This window comes from Girardinichthys multiradiatus, chromosome 4 (assembly GCF_021462225.1).
Source record: "Girardinichthys multiradiatus isolate DD_20200921_A chromosome 4, DD_fGirMul_XY1, whole genome shotgun sequence".
Taxonomy (NCBI): Eukaryota; Metazoa; Chordata; class Actinopteri; order Cyprinodontiformes; family Goodeidae; genus Girardinichthys; species Girardinichthys multiradiatus.
The window spans coordinates 34935852-34955732 of record NC_061797.1 but is presented as its reverse complement, the minus strand read 5'-3'; the positions used below and the strand labels follow the sequence as shown (position 1 = coordinate 34955732).

The window sequence follows — 19881 nt, the reverse complement described above, 5'->3', positions numbered from 1 at the left end:
ATTAGGCTAACAGGAGAAACGTATTTGGCATACGTTCTCCACAGTGTTAACTAACAGAAGAGACTGTCACTAATTGCTTCCACTCCAGTCTAACTAATTGGAGTGAATAAAGATGATTAAAGGTGCCAAAAATAGCCAGAGGGGACGAAGAATGGAAGGTTTCAGCTTTAATGACAAGGAAATTACAAAAAGAGCAATACTTAACCCACCCACTCTGACAAGATTCACATCAGCTCACTGTAATGATGGATTAACTGCTTACAGCACACACAGACTTCCCCATTAATAAAGTCCCAAATTACTGTCAGTGAATTAGCTCGCAGTAACTGGAAAGGTAGTTGTTTTTTTTTTTTTCCATCAGTGAAGGAAACTTTTCCAGCCTTAGGTAATCTTCATCATTAGTAATAGTAGTAATAGAAGGAGGAAAAGTAGTAGTAGTATAGAGGTAAACCTGTAACATATTGTACAATAACCCACTCTGCATTTACACCTCCCAGAAGTTTAAAAAATAAATAAAAATGTTTAAAATGAAGACTGAGGGACACACATTAAACAAATAAATGAGTCTCAACAAAACTTATTTTTAGTGTTGTTTCTGACAAAAATGTCTAAATATTAATAATAATAATAATAATATAGAAATTGTATAATACTTAACCAAAACTTGTAGTTGAACTCCTAATGATGCTGGATGAAAGTATCTTTGATTCTGATTGTTTGTCTCCCTGTGTTTCTGTGTTTGACCTTGGGATGGATTGGTGCCCTGTTTGGTGTATCCTGCTTCATGTCTGTGAAATATTTTGATTGGCTTTAGCCCTCTGTGACAGGACTAAGGAGGTACAAAAAATAGTGAATAATCAATGACTAAGTATTCAGAATCTGAGTAATTATTGTCAAATGGCCTTCTGGTCCTTCTTGTTTCCATGAATTCCATAAACTATGACAAAAAGCACTAATTGCTGACATCTGATTAGTTTTTAACCGGTACCTCAGGTCTAGTTTTAACCAAACAATGGAAATGTGATCTAAATGTTATTGTTATCCACGTGAACACTTCAAAGTTATGCAATAGATTCAATAAACATCGCATGGAAGACTAGAAGTGTGCCTACCAGTCTTTCACTGACCCACCAGCCAATCACAATAAATAGCAGCCAATCAAAGCCTTAATATTCTGGTACTTTCTAGAGCAGCCATGAGACTGAAATTGAGTTCAGGAGGACTGTGTGAGATCAATACAGACTTTTGTAGTTGTTTAAAGTTCATTAAGCTTTCTGTGTGCATACAGCAAATATATTTTGTTGGACTAAAATCACTAACTAAGTTCAGTTGTATTTAGCTAATTCATCATAGCGTGTTGCATGTTTGCTTGACAAATGTGGAAGAAAGTTAATGGTAGGTTTATGTAGATTTGACTATTGTGTATGTAAATGTTAAATATCTTCTTTATTTAAGATATTGAAGTTGTCTTTGATATCTAGGATTTAGTTCACTACTTATTTATTTTAAACTATTAGTTAAGTTAAGTTAAGTTAAGTTAAGTTAAGTTAAGTTAAGTTAAGTTAAGTTAAGTTAAGTTAAGTTAAGTTAAGTTAAGTTAAGTTAAGTTAAGTTAATGAAAGAAGTTGAATGAATACTTTGCACAAATTTTGTGACCAATTACCTAGTTGGTGCCCTTTCTTACCTGTGTACTTTATAGAACCATGTACAAGGAATTGTAATGAGGATTAAACAGAGCAGAACTTAAAACTACAAACTGACAAATAAAGCCTTATCCTTAACTTAGATGCCTGCAACTTTCCACTAAGAGTAACCAAGACTTTAGTTCACATTGTCTGTATTATGTTGAGGAGAAAGGAACAAACATGTTTGACTTACTCCTGACAGTAAGATTGACGTTCTTGCGCGCGGGATTGCCCACATTGTTGGTCGCTGTGCAGTTGTAGAAACCTGCATCTGCTGGTGTGACTGCACGTAAAACCAGCGTTGGCCCCCGGACTTGGGCACTGAGCGGGAGCGGTCCAGGGTAGCGGGACCATGTCACAGTGGGCAGAGGTAAACCTGCAGTCACCTCACAGGTCATAACTACATCTTGGCCAGGATCTACCACCAAACTGTCATTGACTGACAACCGGATCATTGGGGGAGCTGCGAAAAAGAAAAACAGTGTGAAATGAGTACGGATGGCATCACATGTATCTGGATGCATAGAAGAAAATGATCTTGAAGGATTTGAAGTACTGATTATTGAACCAGTGTATGCATGTGTATAATGTACTAATGCCCACTTGTCATACTTAAAAAATAGGATTCTGCATGAGTTTGCAGATCACTATGAATGTACTTGATCTAAGGTCTAAAGGCATCAAATGTGCATATAAACGTGCACAAATATATGCTAAGGTTTTATATTCACATAACCTGTAGAACCTCTTTAAATATGAGCTAGTTTTGTAATATGCGGTGATCAAATAACTTATATTTGATTACCACAAAAAACCACCACCCCACATGATCCCATGTACATTGACAATCAGCCAACTGAGATTTTGAGAGATTCAATTACTTCAGAATCTATCTTGACCATAAACAGAACTTTAATCATCACACCATGGACATCATTAAGCACTATCAGCAAAGAACCCATGTCATCTACAAGCTCAGATGCCTCTCTACCACCCCTGCTGCTTCTTCTGTACCGTCGCATCATAGAGTCCATCCTGCTCTATTGTACTACTTGCTATCTCACAATGCTTCCTCTCCACAATAAAAACAAAATACTGAAATTCAGTCATACATTTTCCAAAATAATCTGCCTTCCTACTTCCAATTTGCTAGTCCTCATTAACCCTCCCTACATCAGCAAAGCCCTGTTGATCGGTCGCGACTGTCATCATCCTCTACGTTCATATTTCACACTCCTCCCGTCCGGCAGAAGTGAGTGTCTGCTGGATTTATGAAAAACAATGATGGCAGATCAGTGACCGGATTCCGGAGTTTGGCACACAGCTAAAACTGTTGGTGGATTTGCTGCCCCATGATTGGTTTTTATTTCCAACTTGTTTAGTCATCTCACATTTGTTTGCATAAAGTTTCAGTAAAGTTGTATTTGGGTTTAATTTGAAGGTAAAGTGATTATACCTACTGCAGAAGAAGGTTTTGTTAGAAAAGCGTAAATATTTCTGTCTCATACCAGTGGTAGGATTGATCATGTGAGGAATTACTTTAGTACAAGTCAAAGAAAACCTCAGAGGCAACCTATTTATTTTTCAGATGAACAAATATTTAAAATAAATTAATTGAACAGTGTGTTGTGGATATAAACACATTTTCCAGATTTGCTGAGTAATTAGCTTTTCTATATTTCATAAAGCATAGCCTTTTAGAAACATTAACTTTCTTATGTCAAAGTTTGGCATACTCATTTGAATTTGCTACAAAACTGCTAAACAAATCTTGATTTATCTAGTGTAGTACAATGTCTTAATAATTTATTTCTAATCTTTCAAATTGGATATTTGTGAAGACGTGGCAGACATTCCCTTCCAGACTATTTATTATATGAAAACTGGCCAAAATACAACTGTATAAGTGAACAAAATTATGTTGTGTTAGAAATCAGAATTTACCAATTTCTTACACAATAAAATAAAAAAAAGAAGTAACTAACATCATAAAGAGGTTTAAAGAGAGGTAAGAAAACCTGCCCGTAGGCGGCTGCTGGAATCTTTGCTGTATCAAAGTAGCCCAATAATTTAAAGTAAATAAAAACTTAAAAACTTCTTTTACTGAATTTAAAATATTTAACCTACATCACATCCTGTCTACAGCGCCTTGTAATACGCGTTTACATTTCACACCTCAGAGCATAAATGGGGTGACAGAAGTAGAGCACTGAAAGAAAGGAGTACATGACCAGGCTGTTGCCTGTTGAAATCCTTTGAGTGGTTAAAGGGTTTCACACAAACCACCCCGCCACTTGTCAACTACAGTCAGAACACCATGAGGCTGAGCAGTCAAGCCTCACTTTTTCTTCTGAAGAGACTAATCCGTCATTGTAACATACAGCTCAGTGATGAATTTTTGAGTAACCCTACATGTCATTGCACTCTACAGCAGAAAAGGAAGTTAATTTTAACACAGAACGGCTAGCAATAATTAAAGGATTCTTAAAATATGTGGACAAACACACTGTCACATTATTTTCTCGTTTTCCAAAATCTATCTAATATAATCTTTCATTTGTTACATTTCAGTGCCAGGATTTTGACTTATTCGAGTGTTTGTGTGTGTGAGGTCTGTTTATCCCTACAAAGCAGACATCTATTAGTGGGCATGGCAACTCTCACCCCTGACTGCAATCCTCTTGTCAAGCTCTCTATGTAATGTGTAACGTGCTCCACGGTCATACTCAGCAGCTCTGCTCTCAACTGCTGTTACTGCTGCTTCCAACGCTCAGTTTGGCTACTCTCAGAAAAAAACTCAAACCTCCCCATAACCCCTCAAACAGCCGCCCTCTGCCAGGATCATTCTTTCTGCCTCCACAACAAAACCCTCCGCAAGCCCATAAATCTCTCCCTTTTTCTCTCATACTCCTTGAATTCATCGAAATCCTCTTCCTATGTTTTCCATAGACACTGCTCTAGATGGGTTTTTGGATCTCCTGTTGTATAATAGTCACAAATTTTTGTGGGAAACTTAACATGGATATGGCTTTCACATCTAAATTGGATACCGGAAATTAGGGTATCACATATCTATTTGCCAATAAACCTCTCCAGAGACTTAAATGTAATTATAGCACTTGCACTGATTATGTTGCAATGGTGAATACATGCACTATAGCTTATATGGCACCATATTTTTGCTATAATTTTGTGTAAGTTTTCAACATATGTCTGGTTGTATGACTTGACGTGTAGAATGTGACAAAGGAATAGTGGACTGTTATTTTTTTAAAGCAACTGCGGATACCTAACAGTGAGATGGCGGTATAATTCAACATTCTTCTATTTAATTTCAGTAAAATGCCCCCCAGTCTCCATGCAGAGTGCTAAGATACACACATCCATAATTATATTATACCTTGCTTTGGTTAGAAACAAACATTTAAGATTTTGTACAAAATGACCATCATTACATGTGTGGCATTATGTTGTTTAGGTTTTTTTTCTGCAAGAGAGACTATTTCACAAAATAGATGGCATCATAACAAATAAAATTGTGTGGCAATATTGAAGCAACATCTCAAAACATAAGTCAGACAGTTATATATTGGTTTTGAATGGGTCTTTTAAAAAGACAGTAACCATAAGTATGCTGCCGTGGCATAAGAACAGCAAAGTCAGTGTTTTGGAGTAGCCATCACAAAGCCCTGATCTCATTCCCGTACAGAAACCTCTTTAGATTACATAATTTCTGTCAGGAGGAATGGGCCAAAATTCCAGCAAACTGTTGAGAGAAGCTTGCCTTAGGATGCCCACAATGTTTGATACAAGGCACATAGTTAAAAGGGCAATCCTACCAAATACTAAGGAAATGTATGTAAACTTGTGAATTAGAAAAAAAAATCACTTTTTCATTATTCTGGTATTTAGCACACAGAAGCAATTTGGTAAATCTTACCAACTTAAAGCAAGAAAAGTTTTAGTCTGAGTCAGAAAGTGAGCAAAACACAGGTATGTGTCTTTTTATACATGAGCATGAAAATGTCTGGTTCTAACTGCCTATCTTTACGGCATACAAATTCAGAGGGATCATTTTTGGCACAAAGATCATCAAGTATACTCTTAGTTCAACTTACATGAGAAAAACAAAACATTGCTACACTGTCTTTTAAACAGTACATGTATTTAGCGTATTTACTTCAGACCCAACTGGACCTGTGAAGTGGAGTTTAACCAAAGAAAATTAATCTGTCAGCACACTGCTGTGGCGTTTCACTGGCTGATCTCACTGTTGTGTGCTAATGAGTGCATATATCAAACTATGTTCTGACTTTGCATTATTTCAATATTTCAATATTGTTAATAATCAGTGTGTCTGTTCAGTGCCCTCCAACTAAGAAAAATGGCAGGTAGATATTACATTGTTGCTATGTTGGGATTTTGTGTGGATTATATTTTCAACGACAGCCCTAAAAGAGGCTGCCGGGTTTAGAAATATATTTGAAAAATGGATCTAGCAATAATACTACATTTTCCCAAAAAACGGCACTACAAACAAAAATAACATGCTCCCTTTATAATCCTGATGAGTACTTACATCTAATTTTATCTGCTGTATAAGAAGTAGAGAAAATATTATGATCTCGTGCATCTAAGATAAAGAAAGGTTAATCTTCAATGAGATGCAGACCAACTGAGTGCAGGAAACAATTCATTGCTCTAATAGATGTACAGTACATCCGTTCATCTAATCTCCTTTTCAACAGCAATTATGAGAATGAATGATGTGTACAAGAGCTCAACAAAGTACTTTATGTATTCATGTTTTAGCCAGTACAACAACATGCATAAATCTGTATACTCACACAGACTTGATGCCAGTGTCTAAAGGGTGACTATGCAAAAACACAGACAGACTAATGTGATCGCTTTAGCTAACTTCAGAAGTGATTGCTCTGAATCTGACAAGAAAATTCACTGGCATAACAACTGCAATGAGAGAATAAATAGCTCTGTCTACTTCTATTGTATCAAGGCACAACAATAAGAAAGCAAACCCCTAAAGGCCTTCAGAGCCCAGAGCCCTCATGAAAACTTTTTTTTTCCATGATAGTTCTCTGTTTCTTAAGTGCTATTGCAGTTTAATGAAGCATTAATATGTGTATTTACTCAGTATTATCTCTAAAGTGACAAATTTTATAAACAGTTTGTATGCTGATGCAGATCGGCAATGAATAAATTCCCCCTTGAAAGATAATGTATTTGAAATCAACACATGGCTGGAGGTTGGCCATGCGAAAATATTTCACGTTTTATCTTTTAGTCTTATGATCTTTTTGGTTTCTCTAAATTCTTCTCTATGATTATTACCTCATACCTCAATGTCAGATATTTATAGTAGTTATAGTGTTATTAATTTATTTATTTGTTCAGTCATGTGAAATTTTATTTGTTTGTAGCAAACAGATTCAGAAGAATTCAAGCTAACAGAGGTTGAAGTTGACCGGTTCTGTCAAAAATGCAGGAAGAATCCAACAACTTCTTCAGATCTAAAGGCCTAGGCATCTCTAATCCTCCTGTTTCACCTTAACACAGAGAACTTTGGACGATGAATGGAAGTCCGATCTAGCTGTTGTTTGGATCCTAAAGCATCGCCTGTGGGTGGGTGTCTTGAAAGGAAATAACTGGCACTGCAGTCCCAAATGCCAAGGTAACAATGTTACTGGTTTATCTGACTGCAAACAATTACTTCATTATTCTGGTTTACTTGGCATCAGTCTGAACAAATGTTTTCTGCAGTCTGGCACTTGATCAATTCAAGAAAATTAAATAAGTGATTGTGTTAAAGTATAAAAAGAGTATAGTGTAGATAAATTACTGTGTGAGCACCAGCTGACCTGGTGCTCACACAGAAACCTTCACCATCACCGCCTTCACCAGCAGCCTGTCCACCCTCCCTTGTGCCTCGGATCCCATCTGTAAAAAGAGAGGACTATTATCCGACCCAAACTCCTGTCAAGCCCAGTTCAGTGACCTGACTACTTTTCCCCGGATCATTTTCCATTCCAAGAACAGTAAGAGTCTCTCTACAATTATACAAGCTGCTCATTTCCATTCAAAACCCAGCCTAATTGTTCCTCTCCCCCTAGTGGCCGCCTGGAGATCTGTCTAGAGTCCTACCGATCTCTTTTTCTCTCATCTTGTTAAAGGAATGAAAGATACATATTTTAACCCTTCCCTGCTTTGTATTGATTGTGACCAGTTCAGAGTCCTGAAGAGTCCAGAGAACAAATATGACTGAACGATCTGGCCAATCAGACTCCGAGGCACAGTTACGCTCAGCACTCACCCAACAGGAGACTCTTCTTGCCCATCACAGTGCTATCTTGCAATCCCTGGTTGAATAACAAGTCTCCTCAGCCCAGGTTCTCCAGAACATCTTGCTGCAGGTTTAACAAATGGATTCCTCCGAAGTCGCTCGTAATTACTTACCTGTGGCTCTTACACCTGTCCCTGCTTCCAGTACTGTTCATATAGACAATCACTTGAGAGAAAGAAAAAGACTGTGATGCATCAACTTCCTCAACGCATCTAACCCTCCATCTTTCTCCAGGTTGACCACCTACGATGTTGGGGATCGTTCCCTTCTACCTCAGCAAGGGGCTCCTATCCAAATTGGACGCAGCAGATTAACTCCAGAAGAAAGGCAGTGAAGGATAAACACAGGTTGCTGCCTTTATTGCAGTCAGTCTGGTCATTTATTTCTAGATGTCCCATTTGCCCAAAAGCTAGAGCCCGCCAGTAAATACGGGATTACCGGCAGGTGATTGCTTTCAAAAAGAAACTCCCTGGATGCTATTAAAAACTTTTGTCAGCTTCGATTAGAATCTCTATTCGGCCTGCTCTCGAGCAGACTCAGGATCTGAACAGAACCTTATTAGCCCTAATTTTGCTAAGCAGCACAACATTCCCCTGCGCAAATTAACCTCTCCCATCTCCTTTTTAGCCCTCAACCGAAGCCCACTGCAAAGTCACTCAACACACTGTTCCCCTGCAGCTTGTCGTTTCAGAAAACCACCACAAGGAAATTTCTTTCCTTGTTTTTCACACACGAGACTCAACTTGTTTTCGGTTTTCCCTGGTTGCAGAAACATAATCCTCACATAGACTAGCTTGAGTCCCAGATCGAAGTCTGGTGTTTCACCTGTCTGTCCACCTGCCTAGAGTCCACCATTCCACCAACATCATCCATAACTGTGAATACTCAGAACCCTCCAGACCTTTCCAAAGTTCCACCTGAATATAACAATCTCCAGAAAGTATTTAGTAAAGATCTTCCCTTCCACCACATTGCCCTTAGAACTGCTCCAAACATCTTCTTCCTAGTGCCGCACTCCCATCCAGCTGACTTTTTAAGATATCACGCTCTGAAAGGGAAACTATGGAGCAATATACAGTACCAAGGACTCTCTGAATGCAGGGATAATTACTCCTTCTTCCTCTCCTATGGGCGCAGGATTTTTCTTTGTTGAGAATAAAGATAAGTCTCTCAGACATTGCATTGACTATCATTAACTTAATAACATCAACATTAAAAACATGCATTCCTTGCCTCTGATTTGCTCCTCCTTTGAAGCCGTCCAAGAAGCAACCATCTTTTCCAAATTAGATCTGAGTAATGTTTACCACTAGAGGGTGATGAATGGAAAACTGCTTTAAAACTCATGTAGGACGTTTTGAGAACATAGTGATGTGTTTCGGCCTAACCAATACCCCTGCAGTTTCTTAGGCATTAGGTAATGATGTTCTCAGGGACTTTCTTGATCAGATCGTTTTTGTCTACCTTGACGACATCTTTATAAATTCCAAAAATCTTCAAGAACACAGAGTGCATGTTACATAGGTTCTCCAAAGACTCCTCGAAAACCGCCTTTATGTAAAGGCAGAAAAATGTGACTTCCACTCCTCCATTGACTTCCTGGGCTACATTTTAGAGGATGGACAAGTGAAGACAGACCCATCAAAGATCAGAGCAGTTCAGGAGTGGCCCACACTAATGACCGGGAAACAGCTACAGTGATTTCTGGGTTTTGGCAAATTTTATGGGAGGTTCATTCATAACTGTAGCCTCATCGTAGCTACCCTTACTGCTCTCACCTCCGTAAAACAACCTTTTATTTGGTTTTCAGAAGCCAAATCTGCTTTTTCAGAACTCAAATAGTAATGTTCAACCGCTACCTTTTTAGCTCTTCCAGGCCTGACCTCTCAGTTTATTCCTGAGGTTGATACTTCTGACTGTAGGGTGGGTGCAGTCCATTCTCTAAAAACTCTTTCCGACAACAAGATGCATCCCTGTGGTAACTTTTCCAAACATTTCTCTCCCACAGAGAAAAATTATAGTTTTGGGGATAGAGAGCTGTTAGCTGTTAAACTAGCATTAGAAGAATGGAGACATTGGCTTGAAGGTTCTGAACTGCTCATACTTAACTGGACTGATCATAAAAATTTAACCTACATTTAGTCTACCAGACGCCTTAACCCCTACCAGTCTTGCTGGTCCCTATTCTTCTCCAGGTTTACCTTTACCATCACCTATAGACCTGGCTCACGTAATGTTAAACCTGACACTCTTTCCAGACAGCTCTCTGCAGTTAATGAACCAACCAAACCTGAGCTCCTAGGACTTGGTGAGTCAGATCCAGCAGGCTCTTCATCTGGAACCTGATCCTGGAGGGGTTCTCCTGGTCGCCTGTATGTTCCTTCCTGTGTTCGGTCTAAAACCAGTCACTGGGCACATGCTTCTCATTTCCCTGGTTATCCAGGATTCAGCTGTACCATTGGTCTCCTGTGAAGGTATTTTTGGTGGCCATCTTTAAACAAATATGTCATTAAGTATGTAGCTGCTTGCCATATCTGTCCTCATGGCAAGAGCTCTCATCAACCTCCCTCTGGTCTCCTTCAGCCCAACACTGACTGACTTTGGTCTCACGTTGCTCTTGACTTTGTTACCAGCCTCCCTACCTCCAAAAACAAATATGTTATACTCATTATAAACGATCACTTCTCTAAAGCTTGTCAACTGGTCACTCTCTCCCAATTTCCTTCAGCCCCTGAGACGGCCAGGCTACTTATTCAACATGTTTTCGTCTCCATGGAATTCCAGCCGAGATTCTTTTGGATCAGGGACCCCAGTTTATCACCCGGGTCCCTGATCCGGAAGGATTTCTGCTTGGCTTTGGGGGCCACCAGTCAACTCACCTCAGGATTCCACCCACAAAGCAATGGGTTATGTGAACACATGAATCAAGAACTGGAGAAGACTTTGAGATGTATATGCACTTCTACCCCTGACACCTGGAGTCACCATCTTCACTTGGTTGAGTATGCTCATAACACACACATTCTTGCAGCCTCTGGGTTTTCCCCATTCGAAGTCTCCCTGGGATTACCAGCCTCCCCATCTCAAAACAAGACCGCAATATATAAGGGTTTAAATATCATTTTGGGAAAATCAAGCAGCATGGTGAGTAAAGTTATGACTTAACAGTAAAGACATTACATTATGTTGTCTTCTTAAACTCACATTTAGTAGCCACATTCTCTGGGTGAATTATTTCATTCAAGGCCAAATTGGGGAGAATAAATATTTAGAAACATGGGTTGTATTTGGATAAAACACTTGTGGTAATAGTTTTAAGTATGTACTCTTCAAAAACCCAGAGATATTTGTTTAATTGAACTGCATACAGCTGTATTGGATGAATACCCTAAATTTGTAAAATACTCATTATGAGATAATTTATGTTAATAGTTGCATATGCATTTTATTACAAGCTTAAAAACTATTTCTGAATATAAAAATATACTTCAATAAGGCAAAACATTATAACCACCATTCCATCTTTTACTGCCAAAACAGACATGTGAACAGACTAATGAAGGCATTTAGTCCACTAGACCCCTAAAGTTATACAGAACAATGCTAAAGCATCACACTGCCTGCATTTTTCCAGCAGTGAATCCTGGTGCCATGTGTTTCTTAGTGATTCACATGTGCCGGGGAATCCACCTGATCTGAAAGAAAACACGATTCATCAATCCAGGCCATCTTATTATTTTAGTGGTGGACAGGAGTCATCGTGGGCACCCTGACTGGTCTGCGGCAATGCACCCCCTTAGGCAAAAAACTGCCACACACTGTGTATTTTGAACCAGCATTAACTTTTTCAGCAATTTGGATCTGATCTCATGGGCCAGCTTTTGCTCATCATGTGATTCAAAAACACTGCCCCTGGTTCACCAAGGACCCTTCCTTGGAACGTGTTTGATAGATATAGACCCCTGCAGACCGGAAACATCCCAAAAGAGCTGGAATTGATCTAAACCACCCCCCTAGCCACCACATGATCTTGTCAAACTTGCTTAGATCCTTACGCTTGTCTATTTTTCCTCTTTTTTCTGCCCTGAAACATAAACTTTAAGGACAAAATGTTGACTTGCTGCCTAATATATTCACCCTGTAACAGGTTCCATGATGAAGAGATACTCACTGGTATTCAATTCATCAGTGGTCATAATATTATGCTATATCAGTGTACGTCAACACATAAAGATGTAGCAAGTTGAAATAAATTCCGCCTTGCTCAAGCATATATTACAAAGAAGCAAGTCAAAATAATTATCCCGAAACTACGTCAGTTAATTACATCTGGCAGTTAATTGAAATAAAAATAAAAAACAGTCTACGACTTCTATAAACAGATATTAAATAGTTTCTTAACCTGAAGAATCCTGCCCATTCGAAATCCAACAGAAAATGGAAGCAGCTGTGCTTCAAGATGGCAATTTTCATTTAAAAAGTGTAAAAACTAATACTTTGAGTGTATAAAAGTCTCACCAAAGACTTAAAAATCATCATAGGTGTACTACAAGTAAAATATTTGTATTTGTGTTGAGGCTTTATGACAATAGTGCGATTTACTAACTAGTCAGAGACTTGCAGGGCAAACTTTCTTTATTTTTTTTTTTTTTCAATTGTCTCTAAGAGAAAACCTCATTTAGTAATAGAATTTATTCTTTTATAAAATGACCATTGTACAGTTTCAGTACATGCTTTACTGTAAAAAGATTCTTGATCATAAACAGCTAAAGAGGAATTATATATGCACCAGGATTTGCTACACAGTCTCATGTATCATAATGGAGCCACCGTGAAGATAAACATATACAGGTCCTTCTCAAAATATTAGCATATTGTGATAAAGTTCATTATTTTCCATAATGTCATGATGAAAATTTAACATTCATATATTTTAGATTCATTGCACACTAACTGAAATATTTCAGGTCTTTTATTGTCTTAATACGGATGATTTTGCCATACAGCTCATGAAAACCCAAAATTCCTATCTCACAAAATTAGCATATCATTAATAGGGTCTCTAAACGAGCTATGAACCTAATCATCTGAATCAACGAGTTAACTCTAAACACCTGCAAAAGATTCCTGAGGCCTTTAAAACTCCCAGCCTGGTTCATCACTCAAAACCCCAATCATGGGTAAGACTGCCGACCTGACTGCTGTCCAGAAGGCCACTATTGACACCCTCAAGCAAGAGGGTAAGACACAGAAAGAAATTTCTGAACGAATAGGCTGTTCCCAGAGTGCTGTATCAAGGCACCTCAGTGGGAAGTCTGTGGGAAGGAAAAAGTGTGGCAGAAAACACTGCACAACGAGAAGAGGTGACCGGACCCTGAGGAAGATTGTGGCGAAGGGCCGATTCCAGACTTTGGGGACCTGCGGAAGCAGTGGACTGAGTCTGGAGTAGAAACATCCAGAGCCACCGTGCACAGGCGTGTGCAGGAAATGGGCTACAGGTGCCGCATTCCCCAGGTCCAGCCACTTTTGAACCAGAAACAGCGGCAGAAGCGCCTGACCTGGGCTACAGAGAAGCAGCACTGGACTGTTGCTCAGTGGTCCAAAGTACTTTTTTCGGATGAAAGCAAATTCTGCATGTCATTCGGAAATCAAGGTGCCAGAGTCTGGAGGAAGACTGGGAGAAGGAAATGCCAAAATGCCAGAAGTCCAGTGTCAAGTACCCACAGTCAGTGATGGTCTGGGGTGCCGTGTCAGCTGCTGGTGTTGGTCCACTGTGTTTTATCAAGGGCAGGGTCAATGCAGCTAGCTATCAGGAGCTTTTGGAGCACTTCATGTTTCCATCTGCTGAAAAGCTTTATGGAGATGAAGATTTCATTTTTCAGCACAACCTGGCACCTGCTCACAGTGCCAAAACCACTGGTAAATGGTTTACTGACCATGGTATCACTGTGCTCAATTGGCCTGCCAACTCTCCTGACCTGAACCCCATAGAGAATCTGTGGGATATTGTGAAGAGAACGTTGAGAGACTCAAGACCCAACACTCTGGATGAGCTAAAGGCCGCTATCGAAGCATCCTGAGCCTCCATAAGACCTCAGCAGTGCCACAGGCTGATTGCCTCCATGCCACGCCGCATTGAAGCAGTCATTTCTGCCAAAGGATTCCTGACCAAGTATTGAGTGCATAACTGTACATGATTATTTGAAGGTTGACGTTTTTTGTATTACAAACACTTTTCTTTTATTGGTCGGATGAAATATGCTAATTTTGTGAGATAGGAATTTTGGGTTTTCATGAGCTGTATGCCAAAATCATCCGTATTAAGACAATAAAAGACCTGAAATATTTCAGTTAGTGTGCAATGAATCTAAAATATATGAATGTAAAATTTTCATCAGTACATTATGGAAAATAATGAACTTTATCACAATATGCTAATATTTTGAGAAGGACCTGTAGTCTCATAAGTTATCTTATAATAAGTAAAACTCAAAATCCATCTGCATTTGATTTATATTTACAAACTACTGCAAAGTAAAAAGTCACTATAGGATTTTTTTTCCATTCCTAGCTCTGATATTTTTCAAGAAATTACATTTTTGAAGCCTTTTCTGTAATTGAATGTCTGCTCCATTTATGTCAACAGAACAGAGGGGAGAAAAACCTCAGCATTTTATTCAATACCTATAATGATACAAAGAGTGTCAAACTATTTGGAAGCTTTTAAAAGGCAAAACCATTAGAAAACATTTTGAAGGCTTTGATGTACATCAACTATAAATTATTTAACAGAAAGCAACAGTTACTTCTGAAAGCAAAAAAAAAAAAAAAAAGTATCAGTTCAGGACTTCTACATCCAATAAACATCCAACAAACTTCACAAGCAGAAAGCTTCAATGTCAGATTATTGATATAATTCAACGCAAAAGTCAGTTGCTATACAATAAATAAAACACAGCAAAAAAAAGAAAAGCCTTATATTTATTGTTTATGGACAAACACATGTCCTCCAAATATATGAGAAGTTTTTTTCTTTTGCATAAGCTCAGTTTTCCACTTTTTATGGTAAACCACTTCTCCTCTTCCCTCAGCCCCAATACATTTCTACTGTTTAGTTGTCTTTTTTATCTTTCTGTTTATTTCTATTTTCGCTGTCGGTGTCATTTTAGATTGTTGATTCTGATATTGTAAGTTTATATTTGAAAATTTAATATGCCTGTCTTTTTCCCTGTTTTTGTGATTCTTATTTTTCATCATCTAGTTACTAATTTTCTTCTGTATTTTGCCTCATTTCTGTAAATTTTCTTTCCATAGAGCCGGAAAATAGCAGCAGTTTCACTCATTTCTCATTTCCGAATCTTTGATATATAAAAAGGTTCTGGAAAGGCACATAATATTCCAGTGTTGTAACTACACAATGCAGTCATGCCATTTTTGGACATATGGATATTTAATATTAACTGTACAAATACTGAAAACTGTAAGTAGTATTATTTAAACAAAAAAAATTAAGAAAATACATTTTAAAATATTTTATAAAATCTAATAAAAATGCAGTTTCTGACAGAAGTAAATTTAGACATCTACACTTTTATTTTCACTTATAATGGCTAAATTACACCAAGGCCATTGTTGCTTATCGTTTTGAAGGAAGTTTGGCCTAACTGTTAAAGTCAGAGACAACAGCATGGCAAAATCGAAAGAGCTGCCTGAACCCTTCAGAAAGACGATTATAGCATCTCATGAGTCTGATAAGGAATTTACAGAGGTCTTAGCCATTCCAATGTATGTAAAAATGGTCATTCAAAAACTGCCAACGTTCCCAAGTCTAGCTGTCTAAGCAATTCTCCAAAAATCAATCTTCAAATATTAACATGGGACTTACAGGAGGCTCTTGCTACTGTTGGCCTTAAAGTGCATGAAAATTAATAAATGAAAAGTCCTGGGCCATGTCAAAGCTTGGGGTGACTTAAAATGGACTGTACATGCAAGAAAGCTCTTAAACAGTTCTTACACTCATAGTGAAGAAAGGAAAAAAAAAACGTTCATTTATTTCATCCTTTGCTACATCCATTTTACATCTTTGATATTGTGGACCCAGGTTCGATTCTCAGTTGGGTCAGGAAGGGGATCCGGCTTAAAACCTCTGCCAAGTCTCTGTGCAAGTTGTACTGACTTGCAGTGGAAGCCCTTGCATTAGGGAGCACCCCTATATATATATGTATGAAGGGGCTTGCCCAGGGTATCAATCATACAAGAACCACCACTGAGCACACGTACACAGTCACACTTCTTCCTCTATTTCATTTTTCAACTCACCCCTTTCAATGCGAATGCTCCTGCCCCAACAACTACTCAGCCACCCACCCACCCACACATTCAGAACAGAGCTTTTCCATCATTCTTTGAGACCGTGAGGTCCTGACAGATTGGCTGTTTTGGCAAGCCTCTGAGGCCTGATGCCAGGCAGACAGTTAATGTTGTGGCTGTTGTGAATTCATGTGTGTCTCTGTGCTTGTGTCGACTGCACTGTCGGGAAACAATTGATCTCAGCCACAGGAGCCCAAGACAATAGGAGAGGAGTCGAAGGCTGCATCGGTTAAGTAAGTAAGGAATACCTATCAGACACAGGCTTTAGAATCAGCAAATACCACTTTTCTCTCTCACTGTCCTTGATTTCAAAGTGGGCAATTTTATAACTAGGAAATAAAAAGAGTGAAAGAAATTCATAAAATACCATCTAATACATTAGTTGCCATTACATTTTAGTCACTCTTTTTTATCATAATTCATCATCTGTGGTCCATAATTTATGTTCTAATTAATAGCATGTCTGTCGGTTGTAGTGCTTTCACAAGAGATGGCACTCCTTTATGCACCTGTTTAAGTGATTCTCTTTTGGATTAAACTCTCTTCCCACCACTCAACAGTCCTGTTTTATGTATTGTATATTATTGGTTGTAGAGTAAAATTTTGATACTTGTTGAACAGATCAAGTGGAACAGATCTTGGCAGCAGAAAACTCAGCAGAGGAATGATAACTTAGGGCATTGAAGGCCATGAACGTGGGAATAGAATGATCAATTAAAAAGCCTAAAATTCAGAAAACTGAAGTATCCACTGGCGCTTTACCAAAAGCTAAATATTAATCGTTATATCACCGCCTGTGAGTGTTTTCAACTACAACCAAATCAAAATTTTAGATATGTTTTTATTTTACATGCGGCTACTAATTTTAAGTTTCACCAAAATGTTTTATAACCCTTGCAGATTTAGATTTAAAGTAGTCTTTAAATTTACTAACATGTTTTTATCTAAACAGAAGTAATTTTAATGTTTGCAGTGGCCCAGCCATGGTCCTGACTTGAATCGTATAGAGACTTTGTGGAAAACAATAAAGAATAGGATAGTGGCAAGGATGACTTCCAACCTTAAAGACTTAAAGTTCATCACCAATGATAAGTGATCAAGTGTAGAAACATATAAGTATTTCTCCATAGTATTTATTCGTGGAGACAACATATATGTGACACAACACCTTTAAATAAAAAGTCATAGACGGATGTTTCCTGATAGGCAGCATCATAAAAAAAAGATACGTATGTTTGATAAATGAGCTGGTTGAGACACAAACTAAACTCAGCTACTTTGATAGTATGCTGTATAATGCTAAGATATATATTATTAACAGTCAGTCACTGGAGTAACATGCTATTTAAAACCACCACGTTTGCTATAGATGCAGTAAATAAGCTGTATATTTAAATTTTAAAGCCCAAGAGGCCCTGGTTGGCAGATTGTATTACTTTTGATCAAAGCCAAGACAGGTTAGATGCTGCTTCAGAAAAAAAAGTGTGATAGACCTTTTCATCCATAGAAAAAAGCACAAAAACTTTGAACTGTTGCTCGGAGGGACTATTAATGTTTAATTTCTTCCAGTTAGGGTGGAGATTTAAAGAAGGCAACTTTGGCATGCAAGATTGTGTATCTAGCCAGCAGCATCCTCTGATATAAAACAATTATTAGAGGTTTGCTAACTCTTCGATGTTTGCTTACACTTAGCCCCTTTGACCATGAGAAAAACAGGATTACAGCAGGCAGCCTTGAAAAGTCTTCATGGCATATACCCACAAAATTTGTCTTTATGTTTTATGAAAGCTTTATTCATTAACTTTGTGAGAGATCAGAATTACTTTACTTAATTTACTGAACTATTTACTGAATAAAGTCTGTAAAGCACAACACTGATTTGACATTTGCATTTAGCAAAAGATAAGAATAAAAGCTAAACACATATTTTTAATATACTCTACGCTATGGGAATTCCCTTGTGGGGCATCAGTCTGACTGTAACAAACCTGACAAGACTGTCAACAGCTAGTGTAGTTGTAAGTAAGAGTGTTGCTGGGCGGTGGCGTGTAGATGGACAGAGCAGTGCAGAGAGAATTGGAGATAACAGGGAGCGTGAGAACTGAATTACAGCTGACGGCCCTGAAATGAGCTCTCACAACAGAAAAACTAGACAGGCAGACAATGCGCGTAGGGAGGCAGACGAGAAGATGGAGACAGTGAGGCGAAAAAGCCAGAGGAGAAAAAAAAAGATGCCCAGACAGAAAAGGGGGTAGAAAGATGGATACATACCAAGGAAAGTGAGAAGATGAGGTAGTGAGAAATTAAAAGCATTTCCTGCTCAATAAAACAAAAGCAGATTTTTGAGCCATGATAAAACAATTATAGAGAGAAAAGTATGATGAAAAGAAAATTTTATAAAATCAGAAAAGGAGTAAGAAGGATCAAAGCAACACATTTTATTGAAAAGAGTAAAATTGCATCTGTGTGTGTTACTGTAGATTGTAAGGATGTGTTTGCTTTTGTAAGTGCAAAATAAAGGATAAAACAAACCATAAAACTTACCTGTAGCATTTGTTAGCCTGAAGGTGACTGATTTATCTTCAATGTTACACACATTGCGGACAGACACTTGGCAAGTGTAGTCGGCAAAATCCTTGGGCCTTAGGTTTTTCAATTTTAGCACCTTAGTCTCACCCTACAGGGGACACACAACACACATAACAACATATACTGTAATAGATGCTTTCCTCAAATTATTCTTTTTGTGATTATCGAAACACATACAGTCTCACAACATCTTCATTGCATTACAAAGACATTTTAATGAATAAAGGAATATTTGTGTCTTTTAAACAGCATTTAGTCTTGTATCAAACAGTGTTTGTCTTATGTGCCTTAACAATTAGCTAAATTAACATTGATCCATTGGGCTAAAAGGATGGTGCATTTGGAAAAGGGTTTTGCATGTGCCATTAAGAACATTATTATTATTTTTTTGATTTTCTGGTCAAAACATAAAAACTAAACCCATCTAATCTCCCTTATATTAAATCCATTTTTCTTACAATCGCTCACAAGCTCTCTCTGTGTTTCTCATAAAAAAAAAAAAAAACAAGCATTAAGTCAGACAGCCAATGGAAAAGCTGGTCTGACTGGTTTATTGGACCCCAGGAAATCCATTGGGTGACTGACTCTTTGTAGTAGAGAAAAGGGGAGCGGCAAGTTCAGGAAAATGTTATGATTTCTAAATTCCTAAATGTTATTTTTGCTTATAAGATAAAAAGGTTTGTGTGCGAACTAATATGTTCTACCAAATAACAGGATCAGGCATTATGAGATATTCAAGGGGATTGCTGGAAGACAAGTTCTCCAGTGAAGGCTGGGCTACCAGGTCTGACACTGAATGCAAACTGTGAAGAAATGATTTGCATAGCTGGAGTCTTATGGTCCATGAATTATACTTCAGAAGATAATATAAATTGC

General features: G+C 38.1%; 1 protein-coding gene across 2 annotated transcripts in view; it reads right to left on the bottom strand.

Annotated features, from left to right (window-relative positions):
* LOC124867315 (MAM domain-containing glycosylphosphatidylinositol anchor protein 1) overlaps nt 1-19881 on the bottom strand; it is a 287734-nt gene that overhangs the window by 96211 nt on the left and 171642 nt on the right. For both annotated transcript variants that reach the window (XM_047363702.1, XM_047363703.1), the window contains exons 6-7: nt 18961-19093; nt 1879-2148 (exon numbers count right to left, since the gene is read on the bottom strand). In XM_047363702.1, the coding sequence (XP_047219658.1) occupies nt 1879-2148; nt 18961-19093 (403 nt within the window). The remainder of the gene's footprint in view (nt 1-1878; nt 2149-18960; nt 19094-19881) is intronic.